The sequence below is a fragment of the Lissotriton helveticus genome, chromosome 7, assembly GCF_964261635.1.
Source record: "Lissotriton helveticus chromosome 7, aLisHel1.1, whole genome shotgun sequence".
NCBI lineage: Eukaryota > Metazoa > Chordata > Amphibia > Caudata > Salamandridae > Lissotriton > Lissotriton helveticus.
The window spans coordinates 205,007,101-205,032,157 of record NC_136068.1 but is presented as its reverse complement, the minus strand read 5'-3'; the positions used below and the strand labels follow the sequence as shown (position 1 = coordinate 205,032,157).

At 41.3% G+C, this 25,057-nt stretch overlaps 1 protein-coding gene across 1 annotated transcript in view; it reads left to right on the top strand.

Annotated features, from left to right (window-relative positions):
- Positions 1–25,057, top strand: part of SLC13A3 (solute carrier family 13 member 3) — a 421,387-nt gene that overhangs the window by 303,055 nt on the left and 93,275 nt on the right. The window contains exons 6-9 of the mRNA XM_078651950.1: positions 4,332–4,457; positions 7,731–7,826; positions 12,384–12,488; positions 16,726–16,823. Coding sequence (XP_078508076.1) covers positions 4,332–4,457; positions 7,731–7,826; positions 12,384–12,488; positions 16,726–16,823 — 425 coding nt within the window. The remainder of the gene's footprint in view (positions 1–4,331; positions 4,458–7,730; positions 7,827–12,383; positions 12,489–16,725; positions 16,824–25,057) is intronic.

The window sequence follows — 25,057 nt, the reverse complement described above, 5'->3', positions numbered from 1 at the left end:
CATCCACCCTCATCTCTGATATGGAAACACTGGGCCTAAGACAACTAGTCACCTCTGCCACTCATGCGGTGGGCCATACCCTAGATGCGATATTTTCTAACGTTGACGGTCTACAAATAACGGACATCTTACCGATGCCGTGGACTGATCATCATGCTATACTTAGTAAAATCACAATTAATACTCATTCAAATAAGAAACTTACCTTAACCACCCAAAGCTCTTTTAAAGATTGGAAGAACATAAACCAGTCCGATCTGAAAACACAGCTGGACCGTACCTGTCCAATGGTGTCTACTGACCCTAATGTGGCAACACAACAATTCCAGACCTGGCTTGGCCAGGCTACCAATCTCTCAGTTCCCATCAAATCCCTATCCAGGAACAGATCCAAACCGACTGCTCCTTGGTACACTGATGATTTAAGATTACAAAAACAAAGTAACAGGAATAAGGAAAGGCTCTGGAGGAAAACTTATGATACGGCAAGTAAGACATGCTATAAAGAATCATTGGCGCTTTACAAAGCTATGATCGTAAAAGTGAAAAAATCATATTATTCAGATCAAATCCACAAAGCCAAAAATTCAAGCAAGCAATTATACGAGATCACCAAAACACTGTCAGGGGTGATGCACCGTTACATCGCAACTTTTACAACGGGAGGCTTTTACAACGGAACTTTTACAACGCAGGATCCATTACATCGGATGCCATTACAACGCATGGCATTACATAGCAGATGCTATTACAACGCATGGCATTACGTCGTAAGTATAGGTAAGTATTTTTTTTTTAATTTTATTAATATTAATTATAATTAAATATATTTATTTATGTTTTTTAATATTATTAATTTATTATTTATTATATTCATTAAAATAATTTTTAAAATAAGTACAGGTGTACAGGGGTGTTTTTAGGTTTCAGGGTAGGGTTTGGGTTTTGGGGTACAGGGGTGTTTTTAGGTTTCAGGGTAGGGTTTGGGTTTTGGGGTACATGGGTGTTTTTAGGTTTCAGGGTAGGGTTTGGGTTTTGGGGTACAGGGGTGTTTTTAGGTTTCAGGGTAGGGTTTGGGTTTTGGGGTACAGGGGTGTTTTTAGGTTTCAGGGTAGGGTTTGGGTTTTGGGGTACAGGGGTGTTTTTAGGTTTCAGGGTAGGGTTTGGGTTTTGGGGTACATGGGTGTTTTTAGGTTTCAGGGTAGGGTTTGGGTTTTGGGGTACAGGGGTGTTTTTAGGTTTCAGGGTAGGGTTTGGGTTTTGGGGTACCGGGGTGTTTTTAGGTTTCAGGGCAGGGTTTGGGTTTTGGGGTACAGGGGTGTTTTTAGGTTTCAGGGCAGGGTTTGGGTTTTGGGGTACAGGGGTGTTTTTAGGTTTCAGGGCAGGGTTTGGGCAGGGTTTGGGTTTTGGGGTACAGGGGTGTTTTTAGGTTTCAGGGCAGGGTTTGGGTTTTGGGGTACAGGGGTGTTTTTAGGTTTCAGGGCAGGGTTTGGGCAGGGTTTGGGTTTTGGGGTACAGGGGTGTTTTTAGGTTTCAGGGCAGGGTTTGGGTTTTGGGGTACAGGGGTGTTTTTAGGTTTCAGGTTAGGGTTTGGGTTTTGGGGTACAGGGGTGTTTTTAGGTTTCAGGGTAGGGTTTGGGTTTTGGGGTACAGGGGTGTTTTAGGGTTGGGTTTGTGCTTAGGGCTAATTAAATTATATTTACCATTTATAAATTAATTAAAATATATTTATTAAATTAAATTAATTATATTATATTAATTACATTTTTTAATTAAATCAATTAAATTACATAAAATATTTTAATTAATTTCTTTTAATTATGTTTAAAAATATTTAAATTAAATTAATTTCATTATATTAATTAATTAAAATTAATTACAATTTTTATTAAAATTAAATTAAATAAATAGATTTAAATTTATTAAATTAAATTAATTACTATTTTAAAATGTATTTTAATTAAATTAATTAAATTAAATTAATTAAATTAACTTAATTACATTTTTTTTAAAAAGATATACTTACCTATACTTACGATGTAATGCCATGCGTTGTAATAGCATCTGCTATGTAATGCCATGCGTTGTAATGGCATCCGATGTAATGGATCCTGCGTTGTAAAAATTCCGATGTAACGGAATGCGTTGTAAAAAACCGCGTTGTAGTGACACCAATCCCTGTCAGGCAATGCCCCTGACCTTATTCTTCCTCCGTCACAAGTACTATGTGATGCCTTGGCCAAATTCTTCTTCACTAAGGTGGATGATATATACCAAGCCTTCACCTTTAAACCACCAATGGTGAATGCTGCTTCCCCCAGCTTACCTTCGGTAAATGCTTTTACCAGCTTTCAAGCACTCACATGTGACCACATAAGGACCATTGTCTCTACAATCAAAACAGGGTCCGCTCTTGATCCCTGTCCCTTCTCAGTCCTTCCACCAGTTATGGAGTCCATCACCCCAGTAATTACACAAGTCTGTAATTCTATACTGTTATCTGGGATTTACCCTAACTCGTTAAAAAACACCTTATTGAAACCCTTATTAAAAAAACCATGTCTTGACAAAAATGAATTGAAAAACTACCGGCCTATTGCTAGTCTGCCTTTTTTAGCTAAAGTGGTGGAAAAGGCCATGAATTCTCAACTATCGGAATACATTGAGAAATACCGATTGTTGGATGACACACAATTCGGCTTCCGGAAGTATCACGGGACCGAAACGGCTCTGATTAAAGCCGCAGATGATGTCAGGGCAATTCGGGACCAAGGTGGGACAGCAATTCTAGTATTGCTGGATCTATCGGCAGCTTTCGACACGGTCGACCATACCATGACCTGCTTGCATCTTTTTTGGCTAATAGAACACAAGCAGTCACTCTAGGACCTTTCCAATCTGCGTAACTCTCGTTGCCATGCGGGGTTCCTCAAGGCTCAGTCCCTCAGTCCGACACTATTTAACATCTACGTGTCGGACCTTGCTAATGTCATCAAAGCACATGGGATGAGCCTAACCTCCTATGCGGACGACACGCAGTTGGTATTGGCCATCAAAGGTGATGTAGGACAGGTGGCACAACATTTTAAAAATGGATTGCTTGAAATAGGAGAATGGATGGCTACAAACTGCCTCAAGCTTAACTCAGAAAAAACTGAGGTAGTTATTTTTGGACCTCTTCTACCGGCTTGGCCATCATGCTGGTGGCCAGCAGCCTTCGGTATACCTCCCAGTCCAACAGCCAAAGTCAGGAACCTGGGAGTTATTTTTGACGAAGGACTTAACTTCATGGACCATGCAAATAAAGTAGCAACCACGGCCCATTACAAACTTAGAATGATTAGAAAAATTCGCCCCTTTCTTCCGGAGGCAGCGACTAAAACACTGGTCAGCTCCCTAGTTTTGTCGTCCCTCGATTACTGTAACGGTCTGTTCCTAAATGCCCAGGTCAGGGTTACAAGGAAGTTACAGTCCATACAGAACGCTGCAGCACGTCTGCTCTCTGGTACGCTCAAATTTGAGGCCATATCCGAAATCATAAAGGAATACCATTGGCAGATGATTCGAAATAGAATAAAGTTCAAATTCTTATGTATAGTCTACAAGGCACTCAACAATCAAGGACCTCACTTTCTCAAGGATCAACTGAAACCCTACACACCATGTAGACAGCTTCGTTCCTCTACCTCAAACCAACTAGTGATCCCACGATCCAAAACAGTGTCTTGGGGTGATCGCCGCTTTTTAGTGGCAGCACCCAAACTATGGAATACTCTCCCTCAAAACATCAGGACGAGCCCTTCACTTTTTCAGTTACGCAAACTTTTAAAGACATGGCTGTTTGACCAATAAGACTTATCTATTCTCTCACTAGTTTTCACATTGACTTCAAGTATGCGAATTGTTAGCGCCGAGACGCCTGCGGGTATTCGCTGCGCTCTATAAATGTCAAAAATAAATAAATAAATAAATAGAGTATTGAATGCGATTTTAAGATCATCCCAAGTAATTGTTGTTTAGTTTAGCATATATGAGTCTGAGCTAATGATCCCCATTCTATCATAGCCTTAAAATCCCCCGAAAAACACTAGAAATTCGAGAAAATGGCACACAGACAAAACCTGATTTTCAATTTAGTTGGGAGGTCTTATTCATAGAACTGTTCAATGCAGGTGGCACGACTTATCTAAGAGAGTCAGAATGCAGAGGATTTATGTTCACGTTTGAAATCGCAGTGTGTTTTCCAAAATTTTCCATTATCCTTGTACAAGCTGTAAACCATGTATGCAGGTATTTGCTTACACCAACTTACGTAACTTCTGTTTGCAAAGCTATTTTCCAGGTTGCGACGTGGTGAACTTCGGATCTTGGTTTTTGTTCGCCTTCCCTTTGATGCTGCTTTTCCTCTTCTTTGGCTGGCTTTGGATCGCCATCTTGCATGGGGCAATCCGTATCAGGTAACTTCATTCATTTGCTCCTTTTCTGAGTGTTTACTTGAGGTGATAATTGTTTTAGTTTCTTCTAATACCACACGGAGCACTTAATACAATACAGAAGTTCGAACACTGATTTGGTAACAATAATTCTAAATATTCTTGAGGTGAAATCCAGTCAGAATTTTGAAGAAAATAAAAATTTCCCAAGATATTTTGCACAGCTTCTCAATCACCCACTCCCCTTTTCAGCCAGTTATTAAAGGGTGTCGCCCCAAATTCAATAAACAAACAGATCATTGTTCAAATTCAGTTAAAGCTCGTGCTAAAAACAGAAGAACTTGTTGTATTCATGTTTGTATTGAAGATAATATTTAAAATATTCTTTGTTTGCTGAATTGGAATTCATCCTTCTCTTATGGTGAGCACAGCATCTGTATAGAAAATCTAAAGTACAACCTGAACTTTCTCCTGTACTTTGATGAATAAACCAAGGCCACTTAGAATCTGAAGTTAAATGGCTAATCATCAGTGAAAGCCTCAGAGGTTGTTGCCTGTTGGTCTGCTTAGACTCACACTGGCATTGTTTGTAACCAGTTTTACATCCACAAGTGCTTTCGTGGTTGGGATAAAAGCACAATCCTAGTGCTGTTGTTTGGGGCCTGAGTAGTAATTGCTGTTTTTTGTTGTTGTCCACAATCCCTATCATTGGTTCCTAAGGTAGCCAAAACTTAATTTAGGGAATCGGATTTGTTTTAGAGTACTGAGCAGTTGCATGCCAATTAACCAAAACGCCAGGGGTAGCAGAAGTGACATCACATGCCCATCCTTTGCCCCAATGCCATCATAGGAAATTACATCAAATTAATGTTTACACTTAATTCTACCAGGAAGTGATAATACATGACCTTGACAGCATCACAATAATTGACTCTAATTAAGTTAGTAGCTCCTAATGTGCACAATATACAGTAACACAACAGCTACTAACATAGAACAATGTCTAATAGATATCTTTACACCTTATTTTAAATAGGGTGCTCACAAGATAGGAACATTACACATTTTGCTTTTCACAGCATGACAACGTGTCTTTCTTCAAATCAGAAACACTGGGAATCTAACATATTGAAATCATATACAATCCTGGTGTATTAGTTCCTCTACAATCCTGGTGTATTAGTTCCTCTATGGTATGCCCCAAGAATAAAATATACTGGTAAAAAATAGTTGGACACATAAAAAAATAGTGATTTCATCCACCTGTATTAATTCAGGTTGACAATATTTTGAATGCTAGCTTGGCTATTAATTTATTTATTAATTTATTTATTTAATTCAACTTGTAAAACGCACTGTGACCTTGCAGGCATCCTGGCGCTAGGCGGCTCAAAAAGGCCGGGGGAAGTATCAAAGACATGGTCAGGCATCTAAGTCTTTGGGAACAGCCAGGTTTTTACACTTTTTCTAAATGGAAGGAGCTCCCTAATTTGTCTGATCTCCCAAGGCAGTCTATTCCACAGTTTGGCCGCTGCCACCCCAAAAGATCTACCCCCTGACCTAGCTTTCCTAAACCTTGGTCCCTTCACCAGTCTCGCGGATGAGGAGCGGAGCAATCTCATTGGGTATACCATTCAAATTTTTTCCACATCAGCACAGGCCCTATCCCATGAAGGGCTTTAAAAACAGCGCAAAGAGATTTAAATTGCACTCTCTGACTCAAAGGGAGCAAGTGAAGTTCTGCCAGAGCCGCAGACGCGGAAGATCTTCTAGGCAACCCTAATACTAATTTCGCTGCTGCTGACAGAATCCTTTGTAGTCTGTCCAGCAGGAAGTTAGGAGAGTCCAGCAGAAGGGCCTTACAGTAGTCAAGCCTACTGAGAATCGTACACCTTGCCACTTGTGCACGCGCCTGCGAGGGTAATAGCGGAAAATTTTTCCGAAGGGACCTAATGATCGCAAAACAGCATACTGTCGGTTAAGTGACCTGAGCTTCCATAGTAAGCTTTTTATCAAGCATGATGCCCAGATTACAGACCGTTTTCGCCGGTCGAACTGTGGTCGAAGTTCCAGGGGGCCAGAAATTGCAGGGAAGGGGATGAGGAATCCTATTCGCAGCACAGAAGAGCACCTCAGTCTTTCCTGCATTAAATTGTAGGGAGTTCTGCAACCCTCGTGCCGTGTCCCGCAAGCAGTTATGAAACACCTCCACTGGTGTTGAATCCTCTCCCTCAAAGGAGAGGTTCAGCTGTGTGTCATCCGCATAATTTATGATGCTGATATTATGTGTTTTGATGACCGCAATCAGAGGTTTTAAGTAAATGTTGAATAAAATAGGGCTGATTGCCGAACGTATTCCTTATCATATATAATGCACTTTCATTATGATCACTTGTGAGGCGACATTTTAAATTCGAGCACATGCTTTTACAGCAATGAAATCTGGACAACATGCTGTTTAAATAACTTTTCGTTTTTTAACATATTCAGTTAAGGGTGTATTGCACTGCTAAGTGGATTTGCTTAACTGAATTAAAAGTTTCATGTCGCAAGTTGGTGGTAGCTGCAATAAGTAAACCATGTTCATCAGGGCCCTGTTTAAGTACTGTTCTTGGCATTGCCTTCTCTATCACTAGTGTCAGGGGTCACAAAGGCCGTGCCTGGGTTTGCAAGTGCATACTAGGAGTGGCAGATGCTGGACCCCTAAATAACGTCAATGCTCATATAACATAGGGCTATTGACATTGGACACTCCAGCAAGCGTGGCAGCACTGGAGATCAAACCACATTTATACTTGAATCTGACAGTAATTTGACCTTGATCACAAGACCATGGCTCTGAAGTATCCTGACTCCCTGCAACACAGTGTTGCTCAATGTCTGTGATTTTAGTACACTGCAGTCTTTCTGTTATTTTTCTTGAGTTGTAACTGATAGGGACTTGTGAAAGGCTTTATTCGCATCTTTCTCTGGGGTATCAGTTTTTTTAGATTTCTTCACTCTTTCCAGGAAAAACTACTAATGGGGTCTAGCCACATGCCTTTAGTAGTACTCCTTCACTTTATATCCACATAGGTTCATCACAGCAGAGCAAAGAAAACCTCTTTTATCATATTACAAAACACAGTTGTAAAACTTTTTTTATCTGTATTATTTGAAGATCATAAATATGTACTTTGTTTTACATAAATTGTTATATTTCCATATTCAAATTTTAAGTAGTATTTCAGCTGTCCATTTCAAAAACTGAACTATACATATAGATTGGTATACGTTTTTTTTCATTTATGTTGTTAGATGTTCTAGACACAAGAAATCTGAAATAAGATCTGCAGCGGAAGTCAAAGCATTTGCTGTTATAAAAGAAGATTATCGAAAACTTGGACCAATAAAGTGAGTTGACTACAAATGTTCCTTAATAAAGAAACGGGGGTATGTGAAAGCACATTTCAAGTTTTAAATTGTTCCTAAAGTCCAGTTTGGTTTAATAGCAAGTCTTTGCATCAGTGAATAATGGTAATTTTATTTTTTTCAATTCTTGTAGTACCACTTGATGAAGCATTGAAATATTGCTATCCAAAATTGACAATAACTTACCAGTATTTGCGAATTGTTCCAGGCGAGGAGCGTTATAAGGCTTAAAGGTCTTATAAGGTAACCGCAACTCAAAAAAATGTAGGTGCACAAGAGTAGAGCAAATCATTGTGCAAAACATCATTGGAAGTGAATCTCTAAGGCATGACACTGTCGTTATTCAGAAATTATTTACTGTAAAACTACATAACTTATCCACTAGTGCCAAGACCATGAGGTGCACTGTAGCCTAAGACTGGTTTCCAGGTCAGATTTTCTTCCAAAGTAAGTCATGAAAGGTTGAAACAACTTTTACTATAACTTATCCAGGACTTTTGGCCACTTTGGCTTGGAGACTCACTGTAACTACGGACGGCACTTTGCATTTCATGTTAATTCAGATAACAAAGTTACATGTATTAAGAAAAAAAGATAAGACACACACAGCCCCTCGCTTTTATACTTCATGATCATTTGAACTAACAAAGGATGTTTAAGGAAAAGGCAATGCCTTAATGCCTTTATGTTAAACTGTAATATTCAAATTCATGTTCATTTTTCATTGGCATGGGTTGTAGAGGGGAATGAGAGTACCAACCTAGGCAATGAGTATTCTGCGAAGTTACTAACGGTTGCATAGCTGAATTGTTGAATTTGCAGAATGTGACTCTCTAAGGAGAGTAATGTTATTGAAAGGATGTAACAAACCATATGGGCCTCCCATCTATTGCTTACCTTAGGTTCTAAAATAAAAAGCTTACTCTTGGTGCAAAATGCATATTACATAAATATCTAAAGACTCTAGCTATAACATGTACCTGGCAATATTGTCCCATATGACGTGTATGTTATTGTGTGACCTACACGTATTAAAAAGCTAGATGGACCATAGTATTTCCACTTTAATAAAGAAGTCAGTCCATCTAGAATCTTTAATTGCATTGCATAGTGTTTAGTTCTTGCAATTAGTTACTTTCAGAACAGTTAGTAGCTGGACGTAAGGGTTCATATCTGTTTGATTTTAACGATTTTACCATTTATTTTTGATAATATTTATTATTTAATTCAATTTTAACTTGCATACTGTGGCTATATATCCTATTTTCAAGACAATATGCTCTGATATTCATCAATTGGTCTATAAATTAAAAGGCTGATAAAGTCTAAATTACCAAAAGCATAACTTATGGCTTAGGAGGGTTGTCCTTTGGCTTTCTTCTTGCAGTAATTAGAGGACTCACCAGGTGTTTTTTTTGCAAATCTCAATGTTCTGAGTTGAAAACAAGGAATACATTGATTTGTTGCCCTGCATTGACTTGTGTGTCAATACCAAGGTGTTTTTTTTTAATAAGGCTCCACAGGGAGCCAATGCAGTTGTCAGAACACAGAGGAAGCTTCCAGGAAGGTTATACATTGCTGTGGCACCAGAGTTTGGGATGAAGTCAAAAGAATTTAATATACCACATTGATACTGTTTCTCAGTCCACTTCTGATTAGAGGAACCTTCTATTCCGTAACAGTTTAAAGTGGAAGTTAAAAACTGCAATAACGCGGTTAACATGCTTATTTACATTCAGCCTAGAGTCAATTATAACCCCCAACCCCCGGGTTGGACGTAACATACAGGAATTTCTATATTACTGAACTTGCGATTCTCATATTCATTTCATGTAGTCAAATCTGTGCCAGCAATCAAATATTAGGTTTTGGCTATATTCAAACTGAGCCAGTTAGTGTTCATTTAGAACAGTATCTGTGAGGACACCTCTGCCACTTTTGCAAACCTTTGACAGAATACTAGGGAGATGAAGCACCACTTGGGTGCCATTAGTTTTAATCTAATGTCTTAGTTCAAGCAAGAGATTGTGCAGATGTTTGACACATGGGTGAATTCAAGAAGAGACCAACATTATGTCTGGAGAACTCGATGATCAACAACCAAAGTCTATGCTTCTTGTGGTCAAACCATCTTGCACTCCTATTATTAAGAATACATTCCAACCAGCTGTAGGCTGTGTGTGATTTTGTCAGTTCTGCAGGAAAAGCATTATCCTACATATGCAATGCACATATCAGTGCTAAACACTGCTACAAATTACTTGGTTTAATTCATGGTGATTCATCAAATCTTTTGATGCTGGAATTTAGTCTAGAATAGGGCGACCCGATAATCCCCTTGGGACTGGGTATGTTCAATCACAAAATATCATTGTCCATAGGGGAATCATTCAACAACCTTTGTTATTTCAAATATTGTCACATAAGTGATCATTAGTACATCCGTACAGGGAATTCCTTCATAAACACAAGATTATACAAATGATTATTTTATTCCAAAAGTTTTTCAATATAAATCACAACCTGGCAACGGACATACTACTGGTATTCTTCATTCATTTACCCGTAGTATCCAAAACAACTTTTGCTTCCAAAACATATGGAAACCAAAACACCATATTGAGCGAGATCAAACAAAACATTTAATCTGTTTTGCATTCTGTATTATCAGTATATACATGTGAGCAAAAAGATGTTTTTTCATCGACGTTTCGTTCTCACGTTGGTCTACAAGATCCCCAAGTCCATCTTCAGGACGGTATTTGTTGCACATCCAAATTTCTTAGAATACTTCCAACGAATGTCACAAAAGAGACTACCCCTCTTGTCTCTTTAATCCAATAAGTATGTCTTCAATACGAATTAGACATAAATTTACAATCCTTCTACTTTGATAAAGCGTATACTTGCTTTTACTGCAGAACCAGCTTCGCTTGGTCCTCGTACGCCCGACTCAAAAGAGTCTTCCTTCTTGATCTCAGTGTCGCACTCGACACACTGAACCATTCCACTTTGCTTCTCAGACTAGAAGGTATGGGAATACAGGGCACAGTCTTTTCTTGGCTAAGACCCTTCCTGCACAATCACACCTTTCAGGTGCATGCACATCAATACAGGCCTAAACCATACCTTATAGCCTCGGGGTTCCACAGACTCCTACCCATATCCCACTTCTGTTCAATTTATATAGAAGGCCTCTTCCCAAGATTGTGGGATCCCATGGGCTTAAACTATTCTCTTTTGCTGATGATACCCAAAATGTGGTATCCTTATCCATCAAGGATAACCACAATGCAGAAGCCCTTAATATCTGTCTTGCACAAGATTCAGCCCATATAAACACCAATTCACTGAAACTTAATGGAGCAAGACGGAGGCTCTGCTAGTGGGCAATTACCCCCACCTTTGGGGTCCGTGTCTCTGGGAATCTACTATGTGTATACCTTCTTCCCAAGTTCACGTGGTTAAAAGTCTGGGAGTATGGCTAGATGACAAGCTGTCCATGAGTCACCAGATAAACAAAGTTTCTGCCACTTGCTTCGGCATCCTTAAATGGCTAAAGACGATTTTGCTGAGCAATGGTCCGGGCTCTGGTGATCTCCAGACTGGACTACAGTAATGTTTTGTATCTGGGTCCTGCAAAATCTTTGCTCAAATGGCTTCAAACTGTACAAAATGAAGCAGCTCATTTACTTCTTCACCAATCAAGGTTTATCTCCTCAGCAGTTTGCTACATACTCTGCACTGGTTGTCCATTGAGCGGTGAGTCAAATTTAAGACCTTATACCTGATGCACAAGTGCCTTGCTGATGCAGAACCTATCTGTCTGAGATCTTAGGTGTCTGGATACATTACAAACCTGGCAAATGGTTCCTAGGCCAGGGTGGTCGGGCATTTGCGGTTTTGGCCCTAAGCTTTGGAACGACCTGCCACACTCGCTGAGAGCCTGTGCAAGGTTCAGAGCCTTTCGGAAGCAGCTTAGAACCTAGCTGTTTCCACCTCTTTCATTGCAATCGTGAATGTTTGATTAATCTTGGTTCAGTAAGCAGGCTAGCGCTGGGAAACCTTTTAAAGGTAGGCATGCGCTCTACAAATCCCGAAAATAATAACGGGATCTAATTTCAGGCTTTTTTTGTGTACTTTCCATGATGCAATAGTGAAAGTACTCAAAAGTGCTTCCATTGTCTGTATTTTTGGAAACTTGGAATTGATATTTTATTTGGATTGTTTTACATACATTTAGATAGATTGCTGATTGAAGGTCCATTGAGAATGCAGCACTGTTAATAATGCTTTTCTACTTTTTTGTATGACTTTGGGGCTTATGTTGTTTCCTCTGTTTGTATTTTAATTTTTATTAAAGGTATATATTGACCAATTCACCATTACTAAACTATTACAAGAACTGCTCGGAGAGTCTGACAACTTGGCAGTTAAATGAAAAACACACTGAGCAAGTACAGTTATTAGTTTGCACTACGAATAAAAAACTGTTTTCCTTTTGTAATTATTTTTATTTGCTCTTTTTTTATATTTTAGATTTGCAGAACAAGCGGTATTGGTATTTTTCTGTCTCTTTGCTATTCTTCTCTTTACACGAGATCCAAAGTTCATTCCTGGATGGGCAATTTTATTTAAACCTGGGTAAGATTAAATATTTCAGCGAAATGTATTTGTTCAGGAATGTTTTAGGCAACCTTAAGGCCTCTGACATTATATTTTTTGCTGTTAAAAATACATTGTCCGATGTAATATTAAATGTATAGTGTCTGGAGTTTTGGTGAGAGGACGGAAATACCATACTTATATTTATTTCTATTCATTTTCAATATAATGAATATAACTTATAATATTGTAAAAGTGGCAACTAAAGAGGTGTGCAAGATTTTTGACACATCCTTTGGGCCCACCAGCGCTAATTGTTTGGGGACCAGCAGTTATATTTCCCTTAAGATTCTGGTCCAGAGCAAGAGAGAGAAAAACACAAACGGGGAAAAGAGGACAACAGTGACAAAGACGGAAATCATAGAAGAAAAAGTAGATTAAAGAGGGGGGATAAAGAGGAAGTGGGTGTCTGGTGGTAGATTAATGAGACATTGGTTGGGATCAATACTATTTAGCCTTCTGACCAAAACCTTGGTTCCCAGCCTTTATTCTTTTACAAATTAGGCACTGCATCTAGGTGCCTGTATCATTTATTTTCAGTTTTGTCATGTGCTCTAGGCTTGCCTAATTTTCTTTTCCATTTTCACGCCCTTTCAAAGTTTTCTTTTCTCAGCTATACATTTATTTTCTCTATGATTTCTTTTCCGTTTTTTAAGTCCATTTCACATTCATGGTTCCTGCACTCTGTACTCATTGACACTACATAGGTCAGATTATGCCCTTTGCATGCCTACAAGATGATGCTATAATACTGCACTACTCTGTGATTTTTATGTTACAATTCTACAACTATGTTCTAATGGGATTCCTTGCAGCTTCCTGTTGTATTATAATTACTCTGTATCACTCACCAATCCTGTGCCTGCCTTTGCTCGAGGATTGCACTGGGTTCTTGCCTCTTGTTGATTCCTTATGTCTCTGCTCAATGGCTCTGTGTTCTTCAGCTAGACTGGTGGGTAACTAATGCAATCCACATTGTGTTGCATCCCACATCAGCTTGCAATCTTGGAGTCACTAATCTGTTTGACAAGCTGATAGAGCATCCATTGAAATTTTCAGCAGTGCCAAAGTGACCATTCACACATGTTTGTAAGGGCGTCTGCTTGAAGATGAGAAGTTGAATTCCTGGTGTCAACTTGTTTTCAAGATCCTCCTCTAAATTAGTGTGTCAGGATTAATAGACTCAAGAGAAGCAGCTCAAGGTCCCTGGAGTCCAGCCCTTTCAGCCCTTCTTTATTGACCGTCGGTACATTCGCTAGCTGAAATACTTCTTTATACAGACTACCAAAGCAATCTTTTGTACATTTGTTATGTTGTTATTCTTCAAGAAGTGTACTTCTGCTCAGTACTAGGAACGAAATTTGAGGTATAACACCCCAGGTGATCAATGTCCAGTCCAAGGGCAGGCTGGGGAACCAAAAGCAGCACTGGCAAAAATGCTCAAACCATCCTGCACCCTTTGTCTCTTCGCATAATCACTCTGTTTCCATCTATCCATTCTCTGTTCTCCCTTCCTGATCACCCTCTCTCTACTTTCCCTACCCCTCCCTCTAAATCTCTCAATCTCAGAGTCTCCTGTACCTGCTGCAATTAACCTCTAGGAGCTGGGTAAAGTGAACCAGGCAACAGGAGTGGACCTAAGCTTTCAAAACCGGCCAGCAAGGGCTCCAGTCTACCGGGGGAATGCCTGGTGGAATAAATGGCCTGTGCGGCCCAGTGCAGCCCTGGTCCAATTTTGTCAAGTGTGTCTGCAGACTGCCCATTGAGGAGCAAATAAAAACGTGGTGTGGGTGAGGAGGCTGACAAATGACGAGGTAGAATAACAACAAAAAAGAAAGAAACCTTGCGCTCGCCGCATCACCGAGCGCAAGGCAAGTGTTTTTTTTATTTTTTATTTTATTTTACCGCGCTGTCATCTGTCAACTCCACCCTTCCCCCACCCCACTGCTCTTACCTGCACGGGCCAGTCATGTTCTTGGATATATGTTGCATAAGAAGTTACTAGGGCTTAAAAGCAAAATTATTTTTCCAGTTAAAGTGCAGCTTGTCCTCATTTGAAACTAGACTTCTGACAGGGTAATAGGGTTGGGTTGTGTTTTAAGGCCTCATTATGAGGTTCCTCTTATTGCCCAACTTGACTCTGCCCCTGTGAATTAATGATACTCTGGCTACCAAAACGTTTAGGAGCGGAGATAATGGGGATTACAAGAAAGACCCTAAGATTCTCCTGAGAAAGCAGGAATTGCTAAGAAATTTTGGTAATTCTAGGCTTCATTTCCCCTGGAATGTCAGCAGGTGGAATATCTGATGAAAGACAATGGATCTGGGGAGTTATCACAGTACTTGTAATCCCAGGTCTTCTGGTAACTCCGGCGTACCTTAACTGATCCTCAATGATGGAAGTAAAAATTATGACTTAAGAGCATGACATTCTTCACACTAGAGAGCATGACACAATGGGACAAATAAGATGCACCGATTTCGCAAACATCTTGTATTTATATTAAAAATATGGGATTTATGGAATGTCAGCTGGATGATCTAAATGCACCACGAAATGCAACAAGTTATTTATTGAAATTCCAAATTAATTCCAGTGAGTAGTTAGTGCTGCGGCCCATTGTCTTTTTATCCATTGGGCCATTGTAAACGAGGACCAACTTTTCGCAATTCGGACTTGATCCTGCTCCAGAAGGAACAGTCCAGTTGAAAATACCGGACCATGTTCCTTCTGAATCGGATCCAAAGCAAACTTAGAGCAGTTTCGGCTCTCAAATTGACTGCTCTCAAATTGGGTCCTCATTCATTGCGAACACAGGACCCATGTATGGGCATAGCTTTCACTGATAATTAAGGAAATTATTTGTGGAATGCTTGACTCAAATCACAGTCGCTTGCAATTATTCTGGATCCCTTCCAGTAAAATGCTTTTTTTTGCACCAAGACTCTCCAGAAAGGTACCGAGCCTGTGCAAATCAGACATGGTCCATCCTAAAGTTCCAGGCCATGGTTCTTCTTTATCAAAATGTCCTATCACTGCCAATCTTGCATGGCACTCAACTTTCATTGTATGCGCCATCTACATAGTGAATCCTACAACCAATACTGGATTAAACAAAATGGGTTTAACACCAAAGCAATTATTGGCATCTTAATGTTGTAAGCTTTTAATGGAAAAGTGAAAATAAGAAAGTGGGCACTCCTCATGAAAAACTGCATTTCAATTTCTTTTACATGGGGCTAGACCCGGGACAACATTAAAACGACAACATTAAAACTTAGCATAAAGAACAATAGGAAAGAATGGATTGAGAATGGTCATGGGACATGAATATTTCTAAGTGCACCCAGGCGTTTCTTGGTGCTAAACAAACAGTATGCCCCCTGAATCTCAATTCAACAATATCGACGGAACAGAATATTGAGGAAAGAACATTGAAAATAAAATATCAACTGGTAAGTAAGTTTAGCTACTCTATTCCTAAATCCACATATATGCACCTACACAGTACATATATCTTCAAGGTATGTAGATGTAGAGTTGGAATATAAGATCGATACTTCCCTATATGTACTTATCCTTAAGATATATTTGCCCCTCGATATTCTGTCCTCAATTAGTGTGCCACGATATTGTTGGTGACGATATTCAGTAGTGCAATCTAACTAATCCATGTGTGTAATATAAATGCACATTGAGTCCCTTTTCTTTAAGTTTTTTTTTCAATTTAACACTGACATTTTTCGAAGTGCTAACTCTGCAATAGCTCGTAAATTGTTGCAAAACATGAAAATATGTAAGCGCATAGTATGTGAAACTAATGAGCTATAATCCAAGCACCCTCAATTCAAGGGATCTTTGTAAAATTGTGAATTGAAACTGCATTTATTTTTAATACTGGTAAACAACACTGATTAAGAAGAGCTTAACATAATGAAATGTAAAGAAGTCTTTATTAAAATGTTTCCCACTGCTACGCTTATGAAACTACTTCATTTTCTGTACCCAACTCACACATAGTATGTAACCCGGTCTTTTAATTTTTAGTCCATCAATCGTTTAAGCCAAATCACTAGCTATAAATATAGATTAAAGTGGAACACTAAAGAGGCTTTTAACAAAGGATGCCATTCAGACTTCTTAATCATCTTTAACAAAAAATTCCGGTCAGCATTTTGAAAAGTACTTCCAGTAATGCGTGTTTGCCTCTGGCAGGTTCACCTCAGATGCCGTAACTGGAATCTCAATCGTCATCATTTTGTTCTTCTTTCCATCGAAAAAACCTTCGCTCAAGTGGTGGTTTGATTTGAAAGGTATGTTTCCTTAAGTGGAGTTGGTACCAGTCTATGTACTAGTGTATGTCACGCCAGATGCGTACACGATGCATCATTCATTTGCTGCTATTTGTTGACGTCAATTGTTTTTGTTCTTCCTGTTGGTGTCTGTGAGCACTCTGTGTGTTTCTTCCCCTTACTACGTCACAATTCCTCTTGATTATAAATTATTATATGAAAGACGTTCTTGCATGCAAATATAATTCAATTTCGTATGTAACTTCCCAATGCATATTGGCTTGTTGGAAATGTGCTACAGGATTACTTTTTTGCCATTTGTGTCTCTGAGGATTGTGTTCACAATTGTGAAATTTTTTTTTTTTACTATTCGTGTAATGTAGAAGGGGGTAGGAGCACACTGTCATCATGTCCCAGCGTCATTACCTCTGGGCATCTTGGTAGATGTAGTGCATCATTTTCAGTTCAGTACAAAGTTCCTAGTAATAATAGGCTAATACCTTAATTACTTATCGCGTATCCCTAGATACGCGTTTTTGGATTCCTCCGTCATCAGTAGGAAAAAGGTCATAGGTTGCTGGACATACTGCCGCTTAATTTTCACAGGCATAATTCTACTCCGGGCAAGCAGGCGCTCCCAAGCTCATCCCCTCAGGCGGCTCGAGGGAGCCATTTAAACTGTAAAATGGGGTGGGAGCAAACTGTCATCACGTCTCAGCGGCATTACCTCTGGGCATCTTGTTCGATGTAGTGCATCCTTTTCAGTTCAGTACAAAGTTCGTAGTAATAATAGGCTAATGCCTTAATTTGTTATTGTGTATCCCTAGACACATGTTTCTGGATTCCTCCATCAAAAGTAGGGAAAAGGTCGTAGGTTGCTGGACATGCTGTCACTTAATTTTCACAGGCATAATCCCACTCGGCATACCTGCGCTCCCAAGCTCATCCCCTCAGGCGGCTTGAGGGAGCCATTTAAACGGTAAAATGGGGAAGGGGCCCACTGTCATCGCGTCTCAGCGTCATTACCTCTGGGCATCTTGTTTGATGTAGTGCATCATTTTCAGTTCAGTACAAAGTTTGAAGTAATAATAGGCTAATGCCTTAATTTGTTATTGCGTATCCCTAGACACTTGTTTCTGGATGCCTCCATCATCAGTAGGGAAAAGGTCGTAGGTTGCTGGACATGCTGCTGCTTAATTTTGGCAGGCATAATTCCACTCAGGGCATGCAGGCGCACCCAAGCTCGTCAGCTCAGGCGGCTCGAGGGAGCCATCTAAATGGTGAAAGGAGCACACTGTCATCACGTCTCAGTATCATTATCTCTGGGCACTGCAGATGTTCATACATATTTTAGTGATCCTGGATCTGAGAACGAAAACCTTAACCAGCTCATGCCATTTAATTACATGCAAGCACCTTTATTTTGTAGCGTGCCCTGTATAAACATAACCAGTCTTCGTTGGGAGGACAAGGGTCAGGCTCCTAACAGGCAGGTAATGCTGATTAATGGCGCTTTTCATCGGTAGTAGTGCTTACTTTTGTAAAAGAATAAATGTCGATGCCCAAAGCTCTGCTCAAAAGGCCGCTGCCCATGGCATTATGTATCTGCCTAGTCTTGTCTCTTTAATCCAGTACCAGACACTCCCTCCTGCTCTGTCTCACTCTTGCTGGCTACTGCTTTCTCCATTTATGAAGGTTTTTCCGTCTTTCTCTTCCTCGTCTTTCCACTTTTTGTGTTTTTCCCTCTCTTGCTGTCAGGAAACGTCTGATGAGGAAAAATAGGTGCTGGTCCCCCAAAATGAATGCCAGTAGCCCCCACCTGCAAACACCGGCTCAAATGAAGCACTGATTTGTGGGTTCATGTGCCTGCTGGACAGGTGCTGCAATTCCTCAAACAAATGTTTGGTAAATTGCGCTAGGGGGGAGAACAGAAAAATGCCATGTCTATTTAGAAAGGTGGCTTCTACTCGCCTTGTTAAGTGTAAGCACTCTTAATGGGTGCCTAGCACCAAGTACACACATTTATAATATAGTGTCCAGGTGTGTATTTTGGCTCTAGCATTTTGTTTTCAGCACTGTGCTCAGGATTATTTCGGGGTGCGGCAGCACCTGTCACAACGCTTGTTCTAGCACCACAACACCTTCTGGAATTTTGCAATGGTGCCATCTACGAATAAGAGTTAAGACAAACACAAGTATATTACTGCTGAGAATGCCTTGACCCATCCTGTATGGACCAACCTTAACTTATTGATGGCACTGTAGTGTTGTGTGCAGCGGCAGCTCGTCCAGTATTGCGGAGGAGCTTTGCCCCCCTGCCAGCAGCCGCAAAACTTGAAAAATACAATGATAATAAAGCATGCTTATTATTATTTTTTTCTCCATACCGTGGAGTCTATGGAGTGGGGCCATGGGGATGACGGGCACAAGGGGGAGTTGTAGGTGCCCTGCTGTCGGTTTGGCCAAACTGACATGCCCATTGAAGCGGTCTCCAACCTGAGCTGCTTTGCTGGTTGGAGACAGCAGGCGTAGGCTCCAAGTCTCCCTGGGAGTGCAAATCAAGTGCGCTCAAGCCAATCCAGACACTGCTCTCATGCTATGAGAGCAGCAACTGGCCATTGCCGCAGGACAGTCTGAGAGTATGTGTCTGCAGTGTAGCCGGAAGATAGGCGATGCGTCGGGATTCAGGTACGTTTAAAAAAAATGTGTATTGCCCCGCGCCACTTTGCCCATACACCAGCCACAACTGGTTGTCTGTACTATGTTACACAGGTATCTCTTTAAATCTGTGTACATTCCATTAACCTATTTAAACAGATGCCTCTCAAACTAATGTAAACAATCTAATGGTGCTACGTAATCTGGAGCTTTGCCTTTCTTGAGCTTAATTAAGGCAGCACTATCACAAATATGTGGGGATTGAAACAAGGCGTTCTTTTTCTCAACTCTTGCTGTTATTATCACCATTATCATCCATATTATTACTATTTCTTTGACTTATTAGAGAGCTGTAACAAGCAGGGAAACGTAAATATTAGACTGAATGACAAAACTGATGAATTCTGGATTACATTTACATTTATTGCATTGTGTTCTGAATAGATATATGTTTGTCAATCAAGAATGTGCATTAACAAAGCTAATAAGGTTGGCATTTTCTGCCAGCCTTTTAGCTTTGGTAATGCTTATTTTGTTTGTCATGGGTTTTGTAAAATGTTATTGTTGGATGAGCTGCTGGACCCTCACCAATATAAAGACAAGCACTGACAAAGCCATTGGTTCTGGAGTTGGTCATCAGTATTTTAGCTTTTTCAATGCCTGTTTTGATTTGTCATGGTTTTTGCAAAATTTTACTTTTGGATAAGCTGCCTGGCCCTCTACATGGAAAAGTATTTTTTTGTTTCAAAAAGAACACATGGGCATTGAGGTCCCCAGCACTTAAGGAAACTACTTTGTGTGTGGAGGTGCTCCTTGTGCTAATGCAAGACCTCAAACAATGGCTAAAAGCACATACTGCCAAAGTAGTCCCTGACTTTCAAGGAAACTACTTGGTGTGTAGGTGTGCCCCTTGTGAAAGAGAATGCCGTCACTCCCAGGGCAGTAAGCCAATGGAAGAGTTGGGCTGACCCAATTGCCCATGCTGTATGGTGTTGCGGGCGGAAGAAAGATGTGAATGATAGCTACAGTCCGACAGAATAGAAAGGCTGGGGGAAGCCACCATAAGTAAGACTATTACATCCATAGTAATGGTAAAATCGAACGGTCTTGGCGAATGTCAGACCTAAAAAATATTTCTCTTTGAGAAGATGGCTTGCCTTTTCTAGATATAATATTTTAAACATGTACAAAACCATCCTCATCTGGAACCAAATGTGCGTGGCTGGTGCACACGTCCTCAAGCTGGAATTTGATATGGTCCTTTGGGAACTTTTAAATCTCATCTGGGAAGGATGTTCACCACACGAGCTGTACCATTGAAAAAACAGACTTGCTATCAGACCTTCTGTCAGGCATTGACATTTAACTACCCAGGCTGATTTTGAGGTGTTGCTTGATAGTACAGCTGTCTGCAAAAGCATTGTTAACAATTCTTCAAAAAATAGACATAACCTTGACACCACTGAGAAAGTTCTTGACATGTAACCTTATGCTATTGCTTATTTGGTGTATCATTCCATCTTCCAGGAAGTGATTCCATTGACATGCATTGGAGACCATTTAAAAAGTACACTCCATTGGGGTTGTGGTCTGCCGGCTGCAAGATGGCCGCACCTTGAGTGGACCCTGCTGGCTGAATGCAATATCCATCGGAAACCTGGTGAAATAAATAAAATTATTGTCAAGAGGGTGCAGGCTTGGCATAGCTGGTCGAGCCAGACATCAGCCGGAGCCATCTCACCCATCTGACTTGCTGCTGTGTCGATAGGCCTGGCTGGGGCCTGCCCAGGCCGCGGGCTGCGAGAGCTCGCTGGGCCACTACTGGAGCTGTGGGTGGTGAGAACATAGCTGCGGCGTACCACAAAGGGACGTTACCCCTCCAAAACTTCACGACTTGGGCCGTGCTGTGCCCCTCCCCCAGGCTGCGTTTGACTCTGTGTGGTCCCAGGTGGGAGCGCGGACATGCGCGAGCCCAACCGGAGAGAGGCCGACCAACTACTGTGGGACCGGCTGGGCCAGTCCTAGGCCGTGGGTCCTCTGTTCAGGGCCGTGCTAGGGGCGGATCGGGAGAGCTGCCTGAGACCATATTGTGGCTGTAAGAGCAGTAGGATGAGCACCGGAGACCCACCAACAGCCATGCTTAAGATGATGTGAAGCAGGTGAGGGCGCACGGGCCTGCTGGGTGGGTGGGAGAAAGCACCCCTGCAACAAATTAGGCCTGACACGACTGCACGATCGGCCCCCTTACCCGTGGGCCAACGCTGCTGGAAGCGCTTACATGTAACAAGGGGCTGGCTGATATACCCCCGCGACGCCAGTATGGGGGACTGCTGCCTCCCAGGCCCCTCCGTACCACTCTGACCCTCAGTGGCAGTGGTTTTTCCCCCTACTTCCACTTACTTTGTCCTCCCCGGTGGCCCAACTTTGCTGGAGGCATACACGAACCATGAGGAACTGCCTGCCATAAGCCCGTGAGACCAGGACGGGGGACCACTGCCTCTCAAGCCCCTACAGACCCCTCTGACATTCAGCGGCAGCAATAGTTCACCCTATTACAACTCCGGAGGGCGGCTGATGGTGGCAGGGCCAGATGGACGTGGCCCATTGGACTCTCGTGGCTGTTTCAGTGGGGCCAAGTGAGGAGGACCTGGGGTGAAGAGGGGCCGTGCTGCCAGACGACTGTGCTGAGCCATGGGCGGCTGGCTCAGGACACCACTGCTGCCGTCTCTGTTGAGAAACTGCTGTGCCTTTCCCTGCGCTTCAGAGAGCAGCTAATTACAGACATGGGGAAGACTGATGGTAAGCAACCAAAAATATCCTTTGAGAGCAGGCCCATGGCCGGGCTGGCAAGCTGTGCAGATGGCTGAGGAACAAACCACTCAAGCAGCAGAAATGAATGTAAGATATGAGGACATTTGATCCATCTTAATGGAGGTCAAGTCAAGTTTACTGTCGTTAGATTCACTTGGTCCAATAGGGCCGTGAGGTTGTCAATTTTGTTATTGACTTGCACGCTAGCAGGATAACACCGCTAAAATCCAGAGTGTCAGACTCGGAAGACACACTTGCAAGTGATCGCAAAAAGTTGCTTAAAATGGATAAAGTGCTGAAACTAATCTGCGCCAAAAATGAAGACTTAGAATCTCATTCCAGACGGAACAACCTCAGAATTATCGGTGATCCAGTGTTAGGGGACTGACAAATTTTTGTAATATGGACCCAATTTAATACCTTTCACGTTGGGTGAGTTTAAACTAATCTTACCCATGTGCTCATTTTATTTATCCTCTTCCTTCTTCGATGAATCTTTATTTAGTAGTTAGGGATTGGCAAAACAATATCAGAATTCTCAAGAAATATCATCATAAAGAATATAATCATTCAATATAACTAAATCAATGACGATAATAAGGACAAACACTGTTTGAAATTCAAAAATGCTTTATCTAAGTAAATGTGATTGCTCATCAAGTACAATACAGCTCGAATCATAGATCATCACATAAACGAAAAATAGCAAAATAAATCATCAATTGTACATCTCAAATGTCCGCACAATGAGGGAGTGGATAGGCGTATAGACAAAAGGATAAAGAGATTTGCAAATAGTTTTTATGAAAATTCAGAATATCATACTAACCAATCTCACAAGGTTCTAGAAGTCTGAAAGCTACCCTCTGGCCATGAGAGTAAGCTAGGCACCTCAAGAAGAATTGAGGCGCAAAGTCAAAGAGTCCGGATCAACAGAACAATAGCCAGCCCATAGAATTAGGAAAACAGCAACACACTCTCCTCTCGCAAAGTAGAAAAAACGCACCTAACCCCCATTCTCTTACGAGTAATAGTTATACCCTAGATTTACTAAAAGTCCAACCCTCATTGTATCATTACACATGAAATTATTCAATTTCATTGTCCTAAAACAAGGGGTGTTTAATCGCGCCACTCTCGGTGTCCCTAACTTTCAACAGTTCCATTGTTTTATTTGCTCACGGAATTCAGCCTTTAGCGCAGGAAATTATTTTATCAAACTTCCGCGGCTTGTATATCTCTCCGTCTCACTAATGTATCAAATTTAGCAGTACAAGTGTCCACATACTCCACTCAACAAGAAAGTTCTATTCATAATGTTCATTTGTTTCCTCTGCACAACCTTGGCCATCATCAGGAACATGCGGAGGACAGATCACAGTTTCTCCTTTTGGCATTTCTAATAAGCTAAATAATTCTAAAAGGACTCTTGGGCCTTTTCTGCAGATCAGTAAATACACTCTAGGAAAAACAAATACAAGTGTTATTATCATTATGATTTTATAAAACTCCACTATTAAACGCTCTATGAATGCTTTAGCTTGCATTTTCCTGCGCTTTGCACATATATTTTCAAATTGTTAGTGAAAAGAAACTCTCAGCTGTAATTTTCTGCATTAATCATGTGCATTTGCGGCCTATATTAACTTTTCCTCAGCACGCTCTTGCACAGTTTTCATCTTTTCCCCTTTTAGTTTTGCAGTTAATTTTCACACAATTTGGTTTATAATTCACATAATGAGAAGTTCAACTGAGCTGGTTTCATTTCGTGAAAACCCTGCTCCATCACGGGCATCGCTGAATCACCTGTGATCTAAAAAATAGGAGACTACATTGAATCCCTGTTGCAGAACTTTTTGGCCTGGTACGATCTGCGGTGTTCATTGTTGAATGGGTGCATCGGTTGCTGGGTCAGCGGCGCTAGCCCGGAGCCCCGCGTAGCTAATAATCGCTCTCTTGCTGAACTACCACGATAGGGATGCGATCTAGCGCAATGCCAGAGAAATGGGCAAAACTCTATCCTTCTTCCCAGACTTTACTCTGTCTGTACAGCATGCAAGAAGAGAATTCGTAACTGCCAAGCACATCCTCCAACAGCTGGAAGTTTCCTATGCTCTCCTGTATCCGGTGAAACTACGAATCGCCTGCGGGGACAAACCACAATTCTTTACTGACCCTAAAGTTGCATTAACGCATGCGAAGCGGATCAGCAGAGAGAGGAAAAGGTCTTTTGGCACTCCTGAATGGTCTGAGGGAGGGCGGTCCAGCGACAATGACTGAAACATTGTCTCATGATGCAAATATTGCCATGGGGCAAAGGCGATGGCTGCAATGGAATGAGCAGCTTGTGGCGCGCCTGCGCTGCGATGCTCCAATGGCGGAGATGGACACATGTCACAACTGTTATGCCTTGTTCACCTAATCAAACTGCATCACTTGGCCACCCTGAGGCTAGGTCGGGGGTGTCTACCTGGAGCGACCATGTCCCCATTGCATAATGCCCAAGCAACTTGCTGGGAGTGGATTAATGTCTCAACTTGTTTGGGGGGGTTGGAGTGGGTTGAGGTGTGCAGGTGTGAAACCTCAGTTTGTCATCTCTTGTGATGTTCAAGAAGCATCCGCGGCATATCGTGGGGGAGGGAAGGGCAAATGTTGGGCACATTTTCTCAATTGTTTCTTGTGGTCAGATAACACTGTTTCTCTAGTTCTGTGCATACAGGAAGTCAATCCCACCACTTTCAGGCCGATGCTAAAACAGACTCTAAAGCTTTCGCAGCGCAATACAC